The sequence below is a fragment of the Pipistrellus hanaki genome (assembly GCF_964339955.1).
Source record: "Pipistrellus hanaki genome assembly, chromosome: 3".
In the NCBI taxonomy this organism is placed as follows: Eukaryota; Metazoa; Chordata; class Mammalia; order Chiroptera; family Vespertilionidae; genus Pipistrellus; species Pipistrellus hanaki.
Window position 1 is genome coordinate 10611925 of NC_140505.1, and position 22002 is coordinate 10633926.

The 22002-nt window shown below is 35.1% G+C and overlaps 1 protein-coding gene across 2 annotated transcripts in view; it reads right to left on the reverse strand.

Moving 5' to 3' along the window:
* Positions 1-459: 459 nt before the first annotated feature.
* The window catches only part of MICU3 (mitochondrial calcium uptake family member 3), a 62661-nt gene continuing 41118 nt past the window's right edge, over positions 460-22002 (reverse strand). For both annotated transcript variants that reach the window (XM_084879241.1, XM_084879242.1), the window contains 7 exons: positions 17183-17278; positions 11930-12030; positions 11391-11562; positions 7939-8047; positions 5330-5487; positions 4187-4255; positions 460-2580 (listed from right to left, as the gene is read on the reverse strand). In XM_084879241.1, coding sequence (XP_084735367.1) covers positions 4187-4255; positions 5330-5487; positions 7939-8047; positions 11391-11562; positions 11930-12030; positions 17183-17278 — 705 coding nt within the window. In that variant the 3' untranslated portion in view covers positions 460-2580. The remainder of the gene's footprint in view (positions 2581-4186; positions 4256-5329; positions 5488-7938; positions 8048-11390; positions 11563-11929; positions 12031-17182; positions 17279-22002) is intronic.

The window sequence follows — 22002 nt, forward strand, 5'->3', positions numbered from 1 at the left end:
ATTTTGAGAGGCTTTATGGCTCTGTGATTTGTTTACCTACGAAGTGTTGTGATTAATTTCACTGGCATGTAGTATGAGAGCAGTGGGTGTGAGACCAATGGAGGTTTGGTAAACAAAAAACAATTCCGACGTTTGGAGGTGACAATTTTTTAGAAAAGACATTAGTCCACAGATAAACATAAAAGCAAGGTACTAAGTTTCTTGATTCAGGCATATTTATTTTCAGATAATATAAGAATGTAAGGTTGCTTTACATCTTTCCAAAGAATAATTTGTAGAAGGAAATTCTGAGAATACTAGCATAAATGTATTTAGTATATTACTATTTTCAAAGCACTTAAAATTTTTCATTTGATATAGACAACAATCCAAAGAGTTTTTTTTTTTTTTATCTCTCATTTTAATTAGAGGGTTAAAGTTCATGAGTGATAATATGTAGGGAATCATTGTAATTTACTATTCTTTTCCATTTTAATTGACCAGAATATTTCATTTATTCCAATTTTAATATTATGCTACAGTCTTATAAACAAATGAATATCCATTCACTCTGATAAGCAATTATGAATAAAGATCACCATGTAGTATTCCTTGGGAGAATGACAGAATTATAAATAATTTTAATGAGCTACATTTAGTTTTTAATGTACATTTTAGGACGTTCCTAAATGGCAATTTTTCCATGTATGCAAGATAATATAACTTATAGTAAAAGATAAAAGTAAACTGCATTTTTCAATTATTTTAGATAGCAAATAATGTTGATTTAGGTAAGGTAACATAGATCAGGATATGTTAAATGAGTGAATAGGCATTTTCATTTAGTCAATCAATTGAATCAAACTTGAAAGAAGGTGAAATTAAATTATTTTACTACACAGAATCCTCACATTTATGAATCACATTGCTACATTAATGTAATAAATAATATCAATGAAAAATGTAAAAAGGTAAATACATGGTCAATGCTAATAACATTTTCTTGGATATAGCATTACTATTATAATAGGCTGATGCACAGCTATCAATTTCACATTTAATAACATAAAAACAAAGTCAGTATTTCTTGTTTTCATATGCAAAAGCAAGGCAATAGCTGGAGTGTGTACAAATGACATTAAATACATCTTGGAAAAGAAGATAAATGAATATATCTTATACATATAATACATTAACATTTAAATTTAAATTTATTGTTCTACTTTGGTTGTATAGTAATCTTTTATAAACTAAACTTTTCAATTGAACAGATTTCCATTAAGTACTATCAAATTTTCTCCATGTGAAAATCTAATGTTGTTATTTCTTAACAGTTTTTCTTTTCTCTTTTAAGACATACTCTGAAATAATGAAGTACATCACATTATTCATTATTACTATTTGTTATCACTTTTGCAGGTGGTCCTTTTGCAAGAAACAAAATATTAACTTCTACCTAATATTTACATAAGTCCTTAAACCATTTTATATTAGTCTTTTACATTTGAATGTTATAGACATTTATTAACAATGAGCAATAAGTTACAAATTATAAGATATGATTTTTAGATGAACAAAAATAGATTCAGAGACAAATGGAGGTGCGGGGTTAGAGAGCAACCAAAGGGCTTGTAAGCATGCATATTAGCATGCCCAATGGGCACAGACACTGGGGCGGTGGGGGCTTGCCTGGGTGGAATGGTTGGGATGGGGGGTCAATTGGGGAAAAAGGAGACATATGTAAAACTTAAGATAATTAAAAAAAGACATGATTTTTACTAGTGCTATTAACATACACCACCTGTAATCAGGAGCAGCATCATGTTAAAACAATAATGACAATGACGGTGACTAATGCTACAGCTACCACTATTCTACCTCCAATACAGGACTTTTTTTGAGGAAAAACCTACATTTTAAATTTCTTTACTGTATACATAAAAGAATACTAGACATTCTTCAAAAAACAAGAACTTCAAAAAACTTTACATGACTCAAATAATACCTTGTTAACTTAGTAGTTTTAACAGATAAAAGTACAGTGTAAATCATCATATTGTACAGTATTTTAATTTCTATTTGTTTTTCAGAACATTTTCAATGTAACTGAACATCATATAAATAATAGGGATTTATCAACAATTCTAAGGCCCTAACCTAAATCTTAAGAAATATTCACTTTCTTAAAATAAGTTCACAGTCTAAAACCAAAGAAAATATGCCATTGTTCATTTTTAAATGATCTAGATTCCAGGAATCATACATTATTTTGAAGTTAGGCAAATTTGTAGTAAATTTTAAAATATTTAAAATACATTCTTATATAGTCAGTGGAAGTATCTATGTACTTCTGAAAGGAATGAAAAAGTGCAAAGTTCAGTAAATCAAGGCAAAAGCTTAACCTAATAATATATAGCATTTGTAGTTAGTAAGAAGATAAATTTTATCTGTCTTATATTCAAGAATCCAGTTCAAGAAAAAATATAATCAGCATTTCACCTTTTCCTTCATTTCTGCAAATTTCTGACCTTCATTTCTCTGAAATCACTGCTTCTTGCATTTGTTACGTAGATAAATTCTTTAAACTTTGCTTTAAAGTACCTAATTGAAAATATAAGCAATATTTATTTAGCATGAAATTTAGAGGTGATGACATTAATAAAACATTATTATGATAATAATATGAAACAGTAAGGCACATAATAAAAACACCGAACAGGAAATATAAGGATCAAAAAAAAAAAAAGACTTTAATCATAAAACATTTTCTTTAATTTAAAAGTTCAGTGTTTTGTTTAGTAACTTTTCTAGTCTTCAGTCCTTTCAAGGTCTAGAAAAAATGTAGTCCTTTTTGTCTATGGTTCTATGAAGTACAGCTTAGAATCAATAGCGTCAGAGGGACACCATGACAAATTAGTTGAGTACACAACCTATGTGCACATATAAATGGTATGGTCCTGTTTTTTAATGTTCAGTTTAAGTTCCTACAGGGCAGGATCAAGTCTTTAAAACAGAGATTAGGAAGAAGGTTTGTAGCTGTCACAACACTTACACCTCAGATGAATGATTAGCCTACTTGCCATTAAACAGTTTAGACCAGCATTTCCCAGGATTTCCCATAAGACATTAGGCCTCAAAGCTACTTTGCAAAACACAGAACACTATCATTTTCTTTTAGAGACACAAATGCATAAGATCCCCTAAGTTCTAAGGAGAAAGGAACCTATTTAACTATGTTTATTATATTTCTCTAACTTACTTGACTAAACTTTTAAAATAATATGCATCAATATCGCTTGGAACAATTTTGGTAATACTGCTATATAACAAACATAAATGTTTCCAGCTTGAGAAAAACAGCAAAAATATATTTTTGCAATTAAAGACCTACTTAATTGTAATCCATAATCGACCAAAATTTTATAGGTACAGGTGACTTATAGAAAATCCCTCATTTTGGAGATCAGTAAGAAGTATGAGACATTTCTTTGGGTTGAAATAAATTGAATGAACCTCCTGTACCTTCCTCACCTATGGCATTCTACAGGGATAGTTTAGAAAATAATAAATAAGGTGACTATGCCATGAGACAGAATGAGGTTCAAACCCGGTTTGTGACTTACTAGGGCATGTTATCTTGGCAAATGACTCATTAAGCCTCTATTTTCTCAGCCATTAAATGGGATATGTGTGAGGATTAAATGAGAGTCTACACGTGGAAGAAAACCTCAAATAGTGCCAAGCACCTAAAATAACTATATAAAAATTAGCTGCTATTATTGTAGCAGACATTGGTAATCATGATCCTAAAAAATATTCCTTAGATGTTAGTGATTCTACATTATAAAAGTAGAATATGAAGTTATTATTTTGTGTCTACGCAGATACAAAGTTGCAGGTTAAACAGAGTCATTTTTAATCAAGACATTCCAAAAGAATTCCAATCAGATGAGTATGTAAATCCAGTTTATTTCACAATTTAATAAAGGCAAAGCAGTTCTTTGTTATAATGATTAATTCATCAAATAAAATAAAGTTACTAAAATAAAATGATTAACAGAGTAATTCTAAGTTTGAATTAGTGACCTAAAAAATTAAAAATAAAAGGTATTTCTCTTAGTTATTTCCTAAATGTCATAGCAGAAAAATAAATCATGACCTTTTCTTTATTGTTATTGAACAATTTCAGACAGAGAAGCTAACATACTTATCTGCTATGCAGTTCCTTCTTCAGACAGGATTTGAAAGTGGGATACTTCTGAACTGTTTTATAACCCTGTGAACAGAGAATTAAAAAATGTAAAAGTCAATGAAATGCTACGGGGCCACAAATATGCAATAAATAAAGCAAAAAATAAAAAATACACAACATTTAAGAGAAAAATGCAGCATCAGAGGTTTATAAGCATAGTTTATATTTTAATTTGTTATTGCTACTCTAAAATTTCTGAGGAAGAATAAATGATTTTCAATACATGCTCTTTCAGGCCCTTTTGCCATAATTTCAAATGTTAATGACTGGCCGCCAGGTGGCAGTTAAGTACATAGTATTGTTACCAAGGCAGCTTGGATTTTAAAAAATCATTAAAAAGGTTTAAAAACATTGTCTATGATGGATCTTGATTTTATTGTATATATAACTTTTCCTCTTTTTAAATGAATAATACTTAGGCATATTCTTACCAAAGAGGGATAGCTGCATGTTCTAGCTGTTAATAGAAATATTTTTTTCTTTTCCCAGTTTTGGCACCATCTACAAATATGCTACATGTGTAAACATTTATTGATCATGCTATATTTCATTGTTTAAAACATACTTGAGAATAAAATCACTGAATTTTTCATATTATTTTACAGGGTAAGATTTTAACAGGAAGAATGGTTCAACAGACAAAAAAATATTTTTACTTTAACTTCTATATTAAAAGTGCTGAATACGCGGTGACTTAAATAAGCATCTCAGTTGCCTACTGGAGAGCTGCATCATATAAAATGAGAAATAGTGGTATTCCTTTGTATGCTAAGAAGTTTGATAGCAAGTGAGTAGATGAATTAATAAAAAAATATTTGGCAACACTTGCCCCCACAAACTGGGATAAAGACATTGAACTACTTGATTATGAAATTAAGTTGTTAATATTCAAACTGATTTTATATTTAAAAAAGCATTGTCTTTTATCACTTCAAATTGTTTCTGAAAGTAGGTGGGGCCTTACATTTTTCTTTTCAAGTATAACATTTTGTTTATATCTTGAAAAATGTATATAAATTGTTTCTGAAACTTAGGTGGATTTTTTCCCCCTTTCAGTTAAAAAGATAGTATCAATAGGTTTGAAATGTATAGGTTTACCCGGAATCCTCTATGGAGTCTGTCTTTCATAATTCCAATAAATTCTTTATAACTTAATTGATCATCTTTGTCAACATCAAAAATCTTGAAGACTGTGTTCACTAAATGTGGTGAAAGTTTCAGACCAGTAGCCACATAGACGGCACGCTTAAATTCATCTAGATAAATGTTACAGAAAATGAGTAAGCCATTATTATTCTTATAATATGTATTAATTACTACAAAGATTATAAAATATTTTTTTTTCTAAACATGGCTCATGATCTTATGATTTTCCATTAATCATACTATCTTTTAGGAAATAAAAGTTTTTGGTAATTTTTAAAATTTATCTTTATTATTAAAAGTATTAGATGTCTCTCCCCTACCACGCCCGCCCCCCCCCAGCCCCCCCACACACAGGCCTTCTCCACACTATTGTCTGTGTCCAATGCATATATACATATAAATTCTTTGGCTAATCTTATCCCACCCACTCCCACCCCCACCCTTCCCCCACCTTCCCTCTGTTGTCAGTCTGTTCCATGCTTCTATGTCTCTAGATCTATTCTGCTCATAATTTTATTTTGTTCATTAGATTCCATGTATGAGTGAGATCAGGTGATACTATTCTTTCTCTGTCTGGCTTATTTTGCTTAGCATAATACTCTCCAGGTCCCTCCAGGCTGTCTCAAAGGGTAAGAGAGCCTTCTGTTTTACAGCTACATATAATCCCATGGTGTAAAAGTACCACATCTTTTTAATCCAACTTTTGTAGTTTTAATTTAAAGGACCAAGAGTAACTATATTTTAGTTTAATAATGCATTCATAGTCAGTGACTGTTTAATGAACACTCACTATCAGTGACAGAGAGTTTGGAGGTTACTAAGATGGTAAGTTCTCTTACAGTTCCGATAGATGAGCCATCTGCCCAAGTAACCATACACAGGACTGCACAAAAGTACCAACAAAGCACTGTGACAATTTGGAAATGAGTGATTACTTCTGTCTGTAGCGCGGAGTAGGGAAAGGAGAGCGCAGTGATTAGGAAAAGCTGCGATTCTGTATCTGAGCTGAACCCCCAGGAGAGAAGATTTCAGCTTGCAGAGATGAGAGAAATGGCAGATGAGATGACATGCACAAAGGATGGAGGGGACAGGAGGGTGTAAAGAACCAGGAGAGTCTGGACGTGTAAGAGCTGGAGAAGCTCTGTGCAGGGACTTTGAAGTGAGGAACCTGTATGTTCTTGGACAGGCAGCTGGGGAACTAGAGAATTTTCCATGGCAGGCATGTCGGAGAAAGGCTAGTCTGTGTTTTCGAAAGATTATTCTGTGAGTTGCGTAGGAAATATCAGAGAGGGATGTGGGTATTGGCAGGAACACCAGGTCCTTGGAAGAGGTAATAATGACCTGAATCAAGGTGCTAGTAGTGACAACAGAAAGTAAAGAGATATATTCCTAGCCCCTGCAAGAGTACACAATTGATTTTTTCCAGTTCCCACTTCCACAAAGTGAAACAGTAACTGTGCATTCTGAACCAGACTTTTTTTTTCTTTGGTGGCTGATTAGTAGTTTTATCATGGTAGTAAATGCTAGTCTGGAATGGCTGGGTTCCTTCATGAAAATGGGTTCAATTAAGAAGATACCCTATTTGAACATCTGGAACAGACCAAAGATAAAATGACAAAGTTTCAGGTTTTTCTTCTTCATTGAATAAATTAGTGAAGCCATCTGAGGGACTCACTCTCCATGTTTTTGGGAGAGAGATAATTATCATTAGCGCTCATGGATTGCAGTTTGGCTTCTCCCTGGAGCTTGGCAAAGTTCTGTCCCCTTAGACTACAATTGGAAAATGGATTATGACAGACACAGGTCAAATCATCTTAAACACATGAACAGAAAGTCCTTGTACGGCAAGAATATTTAGAAAGGATATTGCCATGAGGGAAGAAGGGAAAGTAGTTATGGCCATAGAATTCTAGAAAGGGACTTAACTTGTACCTACAGAGAAAGAAAGAGCTTGTTCTGAGGTCACCAGCACTGAGGTCCATGACAGTTGAATTTTTTTTTTTTTTTTTTGCAAAACTGACATTCAATTTTACAAACCATTCTTAAAACATGGTTAATGTGAGTCCATAGCTAAGAGGGGGCCTTTGTTGGCTAAATTCAGGTTTCTGAGCCACAGGGATTGTGGGTGATAGGCATCATCCTGTGATGATGCTGAGGCACGACTAGCTGGCTCTTCTACAAGTAGAAACACAACCTTCAATGTCATGAGGTGTCTTTCTCTTTGAACTTTTACATCAATAGCTTTCCCCCATAGTAAGAAATGAAGGGCAATAACATTTTTATTTATTTATTGAACTTATTGGGGTGAGATTGGTTAATAAGATTATATAGGTTTTAGGCGTATGATTCTATAATACATCATCTGTATATGACATATACAGATATTTAGCCTATTTCCCTAAACTCTGCTTAGGGAAAACAGATTTCCCACTGAAGGACACAACAAATTTCCAGGCAACTTATGGCTAATATGCTATTATATCTAATTATTTTGATGTCAAAGTCTTTGAAACAATGCAAGGTTATTTCCTGCTTTTAATTTTTGAAAGATTATTACTTACCTTGCCCTATTGAACGACTTGCAAAGTTGTACATATTCAAGGCTATTGCAAAATCTTCTAGGTTGTTCAAAAACTGGAAAAATGACCTGAATTCATCAAATGTGATGCCCTATATTGAGAGAATATATGTAAATAGATTTTAGTGTGGCCAAATTTATTAAAATAAGTACCCACACTTATTAGAAAGAAACAGACTAAGCATGTGCAATATATCTTGCAAGTGAACATTTCTAGGGCATATTCTGAAACCTTTCTCCAGATGGAATGTAAAAATTCATTCAGATTTTTTTCTACTTGGCAGTGCTGCTACCATTAGGAATGTTAGTTGAAAATATTTTAAAAATATTCTCATATCAGCACAAAGTTCCAAAAAATTGCTACAATCAAAATGGATAGAAAAGCTTCTATTTTGAAAACTCTTGCATTGCAGGCCTCAATTTTTTAAACCCTGAAAGTAAAGATGATGATGAAGGGAAAACGAAGAGTTTTAAATAGACACCTAAAAGTTGCCACCGTACAAATACTCATGAAATATAATTTAACACTGTATGATGGTCATCACTATCTTTATGGTGACAATGAAAATAAGCCAACAGGAGTGTATTTTCACTTGCTCCTGCCGCGAGGGCAGGCCAGCACAGCAGGAGGAAGCACGGTGACTGGACATACAGCTCTGGAGGCCTGATGCTGGGCTTGGTGTGGGGTCATGGACAGGACTCTGGAATGTCATTTATGTAAGCTACGATTAGTGCCACCCCTATTACTTGACTTAAATAGGAAAGTTATTAAAAATAAATACCACATATTTCAGATAATACAAATTTGGGCAACAAGAGCTTCATTTAATTAATGTGCTCTACTCAGTAAATTAACGTGACTGAAAGGAAAAGTAAACCGAAAGAGCAGAGGGCTAAGAGCTTAGGCCTAACCAATTCTGACCTGAATGTAGGGGGAGGCATACTAACAAGGCTGCACTGGAAAGCTAGGGACAGAACCAGAAGAGTCTATTTTCATACAAGCCAACTACTGACTAAGTGGTTTATTATCAAGATAATATTTATTATCAATTTATTATCAAAATAAGAACAAAGTTTCATATACATTATTCCCACTTTAGTTACAATCCCTCTTTATTTTCAAGGCGCATCATCACTGTCTTTTCCCTTCACATTTTCTTTCTCTTTTTTCTTACATTCAGGGTTGGCTATTCCAAGCCTGAATTCGGCTTGTGACCCAACCCCACCTGTCATTTTTCCAGAGAGGACCATTCCAGTCAATTAGGGAGACGAGCCAGAGGGGTTAGTCCTGCTGTGGAGAGCTTGTTGCCAGGGAAACTGGCCACTGCTCGGGCTCTGAATCAGTGTATGCTGCGACCAGATGCCACAGCAACAGTCTCTGTCTCAGGGTGACATGCTAATTGCTAGTAAAAGTGAAAAACAGGAGGATGGGATATTTTTAAAGCAAATTGTAAGTATACCCTAGTAAATGTCAATACTTTCATGGAGAATACTATATTATTTTCTTCCTGGATCTGGGCATTTAAGAAAGCTTATATCAGTTCTCTGGCTAACCACTAAGACAATGGAACATAATTATTAGCAAATGTACATGACAAAGAATACAAATGTACTGTGGAAAAGAATCTCATTTCCAGAGTTACTACATTATAATATTTAAATGTTTAGTTTTTAGCAAATATTACAATGAGTATGAAGAATTAGAAAAAGTAAGTCAACAGAAACCATTCCTGAGGAAGTTCAGACACTGGAATAAAAAGAAAAAGACTTTGTACAAATTGTCCTAAATATGCTCAAAAGAGCTAAAGGAAACCATGAACAAAGAACTAAAGGAAATCAGGAAATAATGAAACAGAAATTGTAAAAGAAGAAACAAACAAAAGAAATTCTGGAGCTGAAAAGTTTAAGTAACAGAAATGAAAAACTGACTAGAGGTTCAACAGTAGATTTGAGAGGGTAGAAGAAAGAGACAATGAATTTAAAGACAGAACAATTGAAATTATTCAATCTGAAGAGCAGAAAGAAAAAAGAATGAAGAAAAATGCAGAGTCTAAGGAATCTGGGGACACCATCAAGTGTATCAATATATACATTACTAGGGGCCTGGTGCAGTGATTGTTAAGTCACTAGACTGGGAAATCATAAGGTCTCCACTGTTCATTCCTCCCTAACTAGCAAGTGCCCTCACCAGTTTGAGCCTCAGTTTTCTTGACTGTTCAAGGAGGGGATTGAATAGGTGATTGCTTTAAGATGCTTTCTGGTTCTCACATCCCGGGATCTTTCCCCCATTGCCAAAGTTCATCATATTACAGTTAACCGTCTAGCACTCTCAAAGGGTTTTGATCATCAAATCTGGGACATCATTGGAGAGATTCACTGTTGTTGTTGTTTTTGTTGTTGTTGTTGTTGTTTGTTTTGTTTTCAAAGATACCATTTACTGGTCAGCAGCAATGTGAAAGGGCCCAAGTCAGGATCAGGTTTCCCTTACCTTCCTCAGCACTGCAGGATTCTTTAAGACCCTAAAAATACCCTAGTAATTTGACATAGTATAATTTCAATATTTATTTTTAGGGAAGTGTCTATGAATAAAAAAAAATTCAGTTTAGCATGTAAAACTGATAAAAGGCCCCTAATTGAGAGATTATGTAAAACTAATGGCCAAATACATCAAGTCCTTTTTTCTCCTGGAGAATTGTTAGCACTGTCACCAGGTATCCATTTTAAACAAAGTCAAACTATTTGCAAGTCTTTCTTGGATAGATTACCTTGATCCTTCTACAAACACAAATAGAAGGCAATATATCCAAAACATCCCATGCTTGAAGGGGTGCTTGTAACACCAGTTCTATGTGGTTGCAACGATGCATTCAAATGCCACTAGATAATGCACAACTGCACAGAATTGCTGACAAAACACTTGCCACTAAACAAATAGACAACCAGTTGTTCCAGGTCCTTAACCATTCATGCCATCCAAACTCTTTGAAAAACCTCACTTCAACTGCTGATAAGATCATTCACTCATCAATGGCCATCTTCAAATGACCTTTTACTAAGGATGTTATAGAAATGAATCAAGTGTGACTGATGACAATATAAACTGCTTTGTATGAGGTAATGTTTATATAGAAGTCAAAGCATATAGTTCAGCAGAATTCTCTTGAAAAATGATATTTGTAATTTGAATAAAGCAACCGTTAACAAGCTTACGAGTTTTTAGCATATCTAACAAAAATATGAATACCTACCCAGAATTTTAAATTAAGCCATTTTTAAAATTTAGCCAGAAAACTTAGGACACATAGGAAAAAAAAATATCGGAAGTATCTATTAATGCACAGAGCAAAAGAACAAAGGAAAATATATTTATAAACATATATTTACATATTTATATAATTACAATATGTAATAAAGTGAAAATAGGGGATTAAATACCTTTTCTTCAGCTATATTGTAACGCACATTTTCCAAAAATACGGAAGTATTTTCCACATTTGTATATCGTAAAAGAATATGAGCAAAATCTTCTTCGCTGATGGTATTCATTCCATTAGAGTAGGAAAGGAATTCTATTTCTAAGACTTCTGTTTGGAGGTTGTCCATGAATCTATGACAAGAATGTATGAAGAATGAACAAGAGAAATGGAGAGTGTTGGTGTAACAGATGGCTTTCGGCCTCTCAGCGCTTTGGCTTCCTCATCAGTAAAATGGGGATAACAAAAGCCCTTGCAGGGCAGTGATGAGATGAGTTAATGTGTCCTGTCTAATCCTTCTGAATGTATAGGAAATCAAAATCCAGATGTCCACACATTTTTTACCATTCAGTAATTTCCTATCATTCTTATCAATAAAACCACTGGAATAGGAACTGATAAGTGGAAGACATAGTATCTCCCATTATGATGAAGTTCTCTGCACTAGGTGTTTCTGACTTTAGCATGTTAACATTTTTTCAACACAAATATAAAGCTCACCTATAAAAATCTTCAAAGTTGAGCTCAGCTTTTCCTTTCTTTCCAAAAAAGTGTACAAGAAGTGTGGTATCTGTTACCAAACTCATAATGTCATCAGCACGCTTAAAAAAAAAAAAATCACAATTTAAAGGTTAGATGCAATGAGCAAACAGAATAAAGATACCCAATAACTCTCAAAGAATCTTATCAACATATAATTATCTAGGATATAAATATATTAACATTAGAATGAAAGGTGTAAGGCTATATTAATAAATGCCATTACAGTTAAAAAGAAATTCAAAATTAGAAAATATAAATATGAACAAAACCTATCTTTATCATCAAAAAACTTTAAAAGATATGATTATATATTTTAGGAAGTTTCCTACCTCAAATTATGCAAAAAAGGTACCTACATTTTAAATTATTTAAAATAGTTGAACTCTTTTAGTAATCATCTAAATATTTTATTTTTACTTAAGTAATTTATAGTGGAATTTTCTTAATCAACTTAAAAATCCTTTTTTTATTAGGATGTTCAAAATAAAGTCTCAGATGTATTGAACATATGGGGCTGACAAAAAAGTGTTCTCAAGCTTTACAAAAGAACTTAAACCATAATACTTTTTTACTGTATTCCATATTTATGATAATTTAGGTAAGAGATAGTATAATTTGAAGGAGAAACTACAGCAGTAATACTTTGAAATTTATATCACCTACAGTTTTTTTCAAAGAAAAGTCTTACATTTTTTGAAAAATTCCAGAGGGTATTTCCTTTCCCATTCAACTTGATAAACCAAGTTCCAACAAGTGTATTCTTAAAATAGCTTAATTATATAGTCCTTATAAAGTTCAATGGCTTATGGAAAATGTTCATTATTTCCTTTTATGTAGCTTTATAGGTTTTTCCTTTCTTTTCCTTGCCTCCCTCCCTCCCTTCTTCCCTCTTCCCCTCCCTCCATTCCTCCCACCTTCCACTTCTGTTCCAGTCCCTTCCTTCTTTATTTGGCCATTAACTCATATCTATCTTAGAAATCCTGGTAAAAAATGATAAATTTCACATAATTGTACCTTTCCCATGTATTATCCTGCAAATTAAGAGTTATATAATAACTACCATTCTCTCTATTAAAAGGGACATATTTGAAATGTATTACTTCTCAGCCAGAACCCTGACATTAGTCAACAGAGCGGCAAAACTGGGGCTCGCAAGCCGCATGTGGCTTGTGAGCAGCAGTTTGCCAACCACTGAACTAGGGTATCCATCTAGAAGCTAAAAAAACAGAACGTGGGAGGGACAAAATAGGTCAGAGGAGGAGGGTTGTGTTTTAGAAAGCTGTTTACTTCCCAAGTAGTGTTGTGAGCGAATACAATGAAGCGCAGGAGTCAGAGTCTGGCTTTGAGTCCTGACCTTTTTCCTTATTAGTTTAAGCGACTGTGGTGAAGTCAGTCTCTTTAGGATATTATCCTCAGGAATAACAAAAGTATCCTATATAATAAAAGCGTAGTGTGCAAATTGTCCCCTTGACTGGGAGTTTGTCCTGGAGTTTGACCAGGGGGAAGCCAGGGGAAGGGAGAGAGGCCCTGGTCAGCAGCATCTAGGGACCCTATCAGTGCACAGATTTCGTGCACTGGGCCTCTAGTCTACTATAAAGAATTATTGCATTAGGTAACACATGTAAATCGTTTAGTACTTTAACTGGCACATTATAAAGGCCCAATAAAAGTGTTAGCTACTATTATTTTGGCTAAATCAATGTATTTTAAGAAGTTCAGATAAAAAAGATGATAATGTTGAAGCTTATTACAAAAAAAATGTTTTTTTTTATGTGGTACACTTAAACTTGTTATTGAAACTACACATATAATGGTATATAGATCTGAAAAAAAGATGCCTTAAAATGAGAGGTTACAGGAAGACCAAAAGTTAGTGAACTCAGATAACATAATTATGGAATGCTTTCTCTAGTGCCGTGCTGTCCTTTACCTTGAGACCTAACACACGGGAATAAGATGGCTTTGTCTTACACAGGTTTAAATAATGACCTCATTCAGGCAGTTTTTCTCATGCCCACAGAGCACAGCAGATCTTCATTTACAGTCTTTCATCATGAAAATCTTATTAGACTTAGGTTGCACTTATCCAGATAATCCAGAGCCACAGAGGCATAAGTAAAAGTTTGACATGAGAGAGAAAAATTAGAAAATGGGAACGGTGAAAAGTGCCCCCCTTCAATGAAATGGAGTACTGTTGGGAGTCACTGAAAACTACACCAGCGTCCTTGGTATCCTGACAGTGTTATATAACTTGCATCACAGGAGGGCTGGGACTAAAATAGAGATTTCATCCCTTTGATTCTTGTGCTCATTGTTAAACTAAAATGAATTCAGGTGTTTTCATAAGAAAGCAAGAAACTGCCACAAAAGAATCCCAGGGGTCATTTACATGGAAGGCCATTATCTAACTTTGTTTTGATGAAAACGTATTTTAAATGATTTCATAAAAAAATGAAATAAATTAGTAAATTTGCATAAAATAAAAATATCAAACTATTAAAATAAAGAGTTTTAAGGATATCATTTCAACATATTTTTACTGATTCCAATCTTATTAAGCTCTGTCCCAGGGCTGGAGGATTGTTGGCAGAGGTTCTGAATAATCTATTGAAACTTATTAAGGATGAATAAAGTTTAAAGCAAACAAAAATTTTTTAATTTTATCTATAAAACTCAAAATGGTTTTTAAAATTTTGTATTCAGACTGTACTCAACAATTGTTTGAGAGGCTTACATAAATGTATTACCTATTGTTTTGGTTAGAAAGTAGTGTTATCTGTGGCATATTAATTTTCATTATAATATGGATTTACTATAATCGAAAATCACCTATTGTTAAAAACAGCTCTGGCATAAAAATTTGAGAGGCTAATCTCAAATTTACCTACAATATTTGAAGAAAAGTGCTTATCTCAAGATTTACATTTTAAATATACAAGAAACAAAGAAATACAAATAGATTTCTAAGCTTTCTTTCTGAACCAATTTGAATCCTGAAATACTGATACTATAAACAATTCAGTGTTATACCAGCATCAGTACTAACCTATGAGGAATTAGAATGATTTGTAACTTAACCATAGTTTATTCTGTATCCTCTCTAATATGGGAAGGTGGTAACAGACAATCCTCAAATAATCATTTTCTTTTGGAATATAGCTTGTTTTGTTTTCTTCTCTTTCTTTCCTACTTTCTCTTCTCCATAAGATTTACTTTCATGATACTTGAATAAATTCACTCGTTAATCTAGGAGCTTATGATTATAGTGTGGATTGGCTACAGCCAACAGTGTGCTGGTAAACTGGCTCTTCTGGACAAAAAGCCCAATGGATAGTGTTTGCCCATTTGTATGATATTAATACTCCCATCATGGTCACTTTCAAGATACCAACGAGATTTAACAGGATGATGAGTTAGGAAGAGCTGTGCAGAATTAGCTGTGAGAAGCCAAAAAGCCAGCTCTAGCACACATCCGAGTAATAAACGCCTTCAAAAGAACCTATATCATTTAGCACCTTTGAGTGTATGTAAAATTTGCCTGGTCTTCTGATACTAAACCTCCAGGATATAAATTAAATTCAGCATCTAATGAACAGATTGTGTCGAACCGAGAATTTCTAGGAGAGTTAAATGAGATTAAAGATTGGCTGGAGGCTGAGAGGTGGACAGACTGGTACGGGGAGGGACAACAGTGACACGACTTGGCTAGAAGCGAGGCCACAGTGGCTCATAGAGCCTCGGAGGGCTGGTGTCCCGAATGGCTCTTACTTTTAGACTCTGGAAAGTAAAGGCTCACAGTGGTGCCTTCGCTTTGTGCCTGCACAAATGATCACAGAATTAAGCACTTCCAATGTGTGTCTGCACAGATGATTAAAGTTAATCAAGCACCTCTAAATGATCTATAAGTAGAATGTCTATTACCACTTTATGCCTAAAAATACTTCAAATTTAAAAGGTAATTTAAAAAGAGTAATTGCTCACCATAATTATACCATACTGATATATCAAACACAGTTTAGAGATAGGGGAAAGCTTTATTTCTTTGGGGATTTTAAAATTGAACACAACTGACAAAAAATCGAACATTTCTAAGCGTTTGGCCTAGTCATGTAACACTGTATATATAAATAACAAATTATACCCAATCCAATTTACTTCTCTAGATATTTTTAGGTGTAATCTTTAAAAGTCAAACTTTAGAAAAAGAAACGAGAAACCAACTTTTCAAAGAAAAAAACTAATGAGAGATATATCTGTTAGTATTTACTGGAAAGTCCTTTGTGATAAGATGATAGTCATCTCTAAAAAAGTTCTTTAAAAAAAATCTCAATAGAAACCATAAAATAACTCCTGGCCACATAGCTCAGTTAGTTAAAGCAATGTCCTGATATGCCAAGGTTGTAGGTCCCATCACTGATCAGGACACAAAGATGTATGAACTGATGAATGCATAAATAAATGGGACTGTTGTTAACTGATGCTTCTGTCTCTCAAGTCAATAAGAAAAAGATTTGAAGAACATAAATTACTGTTTAATCTACAAGACACAGCCCATCTTTTAAAATGACGAATCCCTATGAACAGCGGCATAATCAGGGCAGGGTGGTGGGAGCAGTCTGAGCGCAGCAATAAGGTGTCTCCATAAAATTCAAAACCAGCATGAATAACAGTCAGTGTGCTTTTTATTTCCCATGCACTGAACAATGTCAGGAGGAAATGTCCTCCCTTCCTTGACTGCTCCTACCACACCAGCTCCACACTAAGCTACTCTCTACTGATGATTAGGAAATTTAATTGTTTAAATGTTGCGTAACTCTAGCAATTAGCTATCTTTTACCGAAGTTTCATCATTTCATGAAATATTGCAAGTTAAACGGTGAGAAGAATCTGTGAAATATAAAACAGCATTTTCAAATTGTCTAAAAGTGATCCATAAGTTAAAAATAACAATAATTCCTTTTAATTAAGTTGGAAAGTCATGTTTTCTACAAGCAAGTGGATTTAACCTAGATACAGGTGACCTTGTCATCTGTGCCAGCACAGCTGACATACTCAAATACACCACTCACACAGAGAAATTATTGCTTTGCTGGAGGAAAGGAAAAACATAAAAGATATCTTTGGTTCCATCGTTGTGACTCTAAAATAAAATGAGGATGAGATGAACAAAATGGCAAACAGTACAACGACTTGGTTGAGGTTTAATTATACCTCTGCGAGGTCTGAAAAGAGTGCTTGGCTTGTGTTACGTCTCAGTGTATCCCAGTAGCTTCTGGAGACAAGTTCCTCAGCATCTGGTCTAAGTACCTGTAGAAGTTTTAAGAAGCACAGCTGAAATCTAAAGGGTAGTCACAAAGGATGGCAATTTATACACTTTAAATCTTTTCTACTCAACCTTGAAAAGAAAACACATTAGCTTACCTCCTTTTGTTTTCTGCTGCACACAACAGTATTATATTACACTAATGGTAAACCCTGGGTATTTTCAAAGGTGTAATGGTATATAACCACTCTTTCTAAGGACAATGTGGCTTTGTCAAGAAGAATCATATTCTTCACCCTTCCCCCATGCCCTTCTACTGAAACATGCGTAACTTCTAAGAAAGTGTGAAATGAATATTTTACTCATGCCTGATGTGAAGTCAATTCATTTGTAGACGATCTGGGGAATTTTGTAGCAACCAATAAAAACCATGATTAATTTAGAAATAAATTATTGTTGGCTGGCATATATGGTGTTAGTGCATCAAAGGATCAAAATAACCTGTCCACACTTTAGGGAAACAAAATTTAAACTAATCTGAAATTGTCAAGGAGAGATAAGCCAGTTTACTCAGAGTTCCTTAGGAATTTGATAGGTGTGTCTGTTGTGAATAGACAAGGTACTTGCTATTACCAGAAGAAGAGAACGCTAGCTTCGACCTCAATATTGGCTAGTCTGAAGAAAAGGATATCTAGACTAAGAAGTGTAGTCTAATCTTCATATGAAAATGCAGAACTACAAGCTTAGGAGTCTATAAAGACTCAAAAATATTTAAATGTAAGTTTCTGTCCAGATTTATCAGGGAAGGCTTCCCAGGTTCTTGGGCTTGGAATTTCTTTGATTATTGTGGGAAGAAAATGCAGCACGGTACCCTTAGGAGTAGCAGCTGATGACTTTTATTTATGTGTGTATGTGTGTTAATTTTTAAAAGTCTGATGCCACTAATAAAATTATAACGCATCTGAGGATTATTTCAAAGATCTAAGTTTCAATTCATTATTTACTTGAAAACACTGCCTATTGCCCGTATTTGAATAAAATCTTTAAATATGTTAATAGTATAGTATTATTCAGCAGCAGTCACGTATACTAGTATAACAAAGACATATTTATTACCATAAGTGTAAATTTAGCCATATGACATTTTGCTCATCACCCCTTTTAATAACCAAACAAGCTTTAACTGAAATTATAAGCGAAATAAGTAAAATGAGCTGAATATAGAACTAACACAGTTCACTTTCTTTTATGTAGGTATGCTAGAACCTCAATAAAGGGTAGTCAGATTAAATACTGTACAAATATTATCCAAACATTTTGAACATGGATATACTTTTAAATTGTAACTCAGAAGGTTAATATATGATAAAGAAAAGGAAAATTAAATCAATCAAGCTAGAAAACAAGACTTACTATATTATTCTTCAGAGGGTTACAGGGATGACTTGCTTTGTGAAGCCCCTTCCCTACTTCCAAACACTTGTCAACATCACACACACACACACACACACACACACACACACACACACATTGATGACATTAGAAAAATATTTAAAACCTATTAAGGTATAAAATCAATTTTATAAACTTTACTGACATGGATCTCTATAGAAAAAACATATTTCCTGTGCATAGAAAAGAGGTAAGTATACTCCAGTACACTGATTATCTCTGAATGGTGGCATTAGAATATTTTTTATTTTCTCCTTTTAGTGTTGCTATATTTTACACTTAGGTCAGCAGAGAAAGACAAGTGGGAGGTACGACTGTTCTGTTTATTTGGATGATGCTCCTTCTTAAACTGCTGGGGGAGGAGGGAATAAAACAGAGAAAGATAGTGAAGGCTTATATGACCAGTTACAGATTCATCTATCAGGATAATGTATCATTTAAAATATATATATATATTTTATTGATTTTTTTTACAGAGAGGAAGGGAGAGGGACAGAGAGTTAGAAACATCGATGAGAGAGAAACATCGATGAGAGAGACACATCGATCAGCTGCCTCCTGCACACCCTCCACTGGGGATGTGGCCAAAAACAAGGTACATGCCCTTGCCCAGAATCAAACCTGAGACCCTTCAGTTTGCAGGCCAAAGCTCTATCTGGTTAGGGCAAAGATAATATATCACTTTTTAAAACAAAATAAAGTTCTTATTTAGAACATAATAATAATCCTGCAGAAAGCTTTCCAACTTTTTATTTAGCTTCAGGTTAAATTTTGCTAGAATATACAATGGAATAACTGCAGTAAAATCTTTTAAAATTATGAAGTTTCTGAAGGAAGGGGCAATGTTTTCATAGCAACTACTATCATGCCTTGTGTTAAATAAAGATATGGTATGCAATTACAGGGAAATATGGCTAATATATTAGTGCTTTTCCTGGCACAGTCATAGATTTCTATATGTGTGTCTATTCAGGAGCCAATACTTAATGACTTAATTGATGGTTTGGATGATGTAATTAAGAGTAAATTTTCATAACATGCAGAACTAGTAGAAATCTTTAATACCAGAAAAATATAATACTTAAAATAAACGTAAGGTAGCCATAAAAATTAGAATAGATTTTAATAGCAAGAAATGCAAAGTAAACACAAAATCAGAACATACACACACAGGCTAAGGAAAGACTGACAGGGGAATATGCCCAATATAAGTGAGTTCTGTAATTATAAAACAGATATAATGTTATGATATGTAAATAGTAGAAAAGTTGGCAAAGAATTTCTTCAGTCTTAGTGCCTCTGATGACTGTGAGCTTTAGGCCTCCTTACCAGAGTCTAGGGTAGTTATACAACTTTGTTAAAAGAGGTAAAAGACAGATAGTTCAATGAATATTCAAGAATAAAAGTAAATAATCTTCATATTTGAGAGGTTCAATAAATTTCATAACAGGTAATAGTAAAAAAAATTTACTATAGAATTATAAAATACCAAAGGCAAAAAAAAAAAAAAATCTTAAAAGTAGTGAGAAAGAAAACAAGATGATTTACACAAGAATAATAATTAGACTTAGAACTGACTTTTCAATGTCAATGGAAGCCAGAAGACCAGAATCTACATTAATAAAAGAGAAACATGCAAATTGACTGTACCTCTGCCACACACACACAAAGCCACGCCCACCAGCCAATTAGAAACGAGTATGCAAATTAACCCAACAAATATGGCGGAGGCCAAGGGGCTGGAGCAAATAGGAGGCTTGGGATTCCCTGGCAATGGAGGAATCCAAGCTTTCCACCCACTCTCACTGGTCCTGGCCTCTGCTCAAGGCTACGAAGTTTCAATTATACAAGATAAATAAATCCCAACAAAAATGGCCGTGGCCATGGAGCTGGAGAGAGCAGGAGGCTTGGGTTGCTCCTGGCAATGGAGGAAGCCAAGTTTCCTGGTCAGCCCTGGCCTCCGCTCAAGGCTACAAAGTTTCAATTACAGAAGATGCATGGCAGACTGTAAACCACCACAGGCCCCTTGCCTAGGGTGCTCCATGCCCCAAGGGAACCCCCACCCTGATCTGGGACACCCTTCAGGGTAAACTAGCTGGCTCTCACCGTGCATATATAAGAGTAATATGCAAATTGACCATCACTCTAACACATAAGATGGCTGCCCCCATGTGGTCAAAGATAGCTTCCCCGATGTGGACACAAGATGGCCAGCAGGGGAGGGCAGTTGGGAAGGACCAGGCCTGCAAGGGAGGGCAGTTGGAGGTGATTAAGCCTGAAGGGGAGGGCAGTTAGGGATGACCAGGCCTACAGGGGAGGGCAGTTAGGGGCAATCAGGCTAGCAGGGGAGCAGTTAGGCATCAATCAGGCTGGCTGGCAGGGGAGTGCTTAGCGGGTGATCAGGTCATCAGGCAGAAGCGGTTAGGGGCAATCAGGAAGGCAGGCAGATGAGCAGTTATGAGCCAGCAGTCCTAGATTGTGAGAGAAATATCTGACAGTTGGACAATCAGGCCAACAGGGAAGGGCAGTTGGGAGGGACCAGGACTGCAAGGGAGGGCAGTTGGGGGTGATCAAGCCTGCAGGGCAGGGCAGTTGGGGGTGACCAGGCTGGCAGAGGGAAGTTGGGGGCAACCGGGCCTGCAGGGAAGGGCAGTTGGGGGCGACGCAGGCCTGCAGGGGAGAGCAGTTGGGAAGGACAAAGCCTGCAGGGAAGAGCAGTTAGGGGTGACCAGGCCTGCAGGGGAGGGCAGTTAGGGGCAAATAGGCTGGCAGGGGAGCAGTTAGGCATCAATTGGGCTGGCAGGGGAGTGGTTAGGGGGTAATCAGGCTTGTAAGCAAAAGAGGTTAGGGGCAACCATTAAGGCAGGCAGGTGAGCAGTTGGGAGCCAGTAGTCCTGGATTGTGAGAGGGATGTCTGACTACGCATTTAGGCCCTACTTGGATTGGGCCTAAACAGGCAGTTGGACATCCCCCGAGCAGTCCCAGATTGGAGAGGGTACTGGCTGGACTGAGGGACACACACACACCCGTGCAGGAATTTCATGCACCGGGCCTCTAGTATTTCAATATTTGGTGTGGAGAGACTGGAAGCATGCATAAAGCGCTTCTCCTGCTTACTAAAGTCATATGATTGTCTTCAGAAAAAACATCTGTGTGATGGTTAGTCTTGAAAAGGAAAGTAGTCACTTCTTTTCATGAACAATCATTTTTACTTGAAAGAACAACTGATAGACAAACTATGGTTGTTTAGACTTTGGTATCTGGCAGACTTTTTTTTTTTAAGTGAGGCTGTCACTCCAAAGGAAGCAATTGAGAG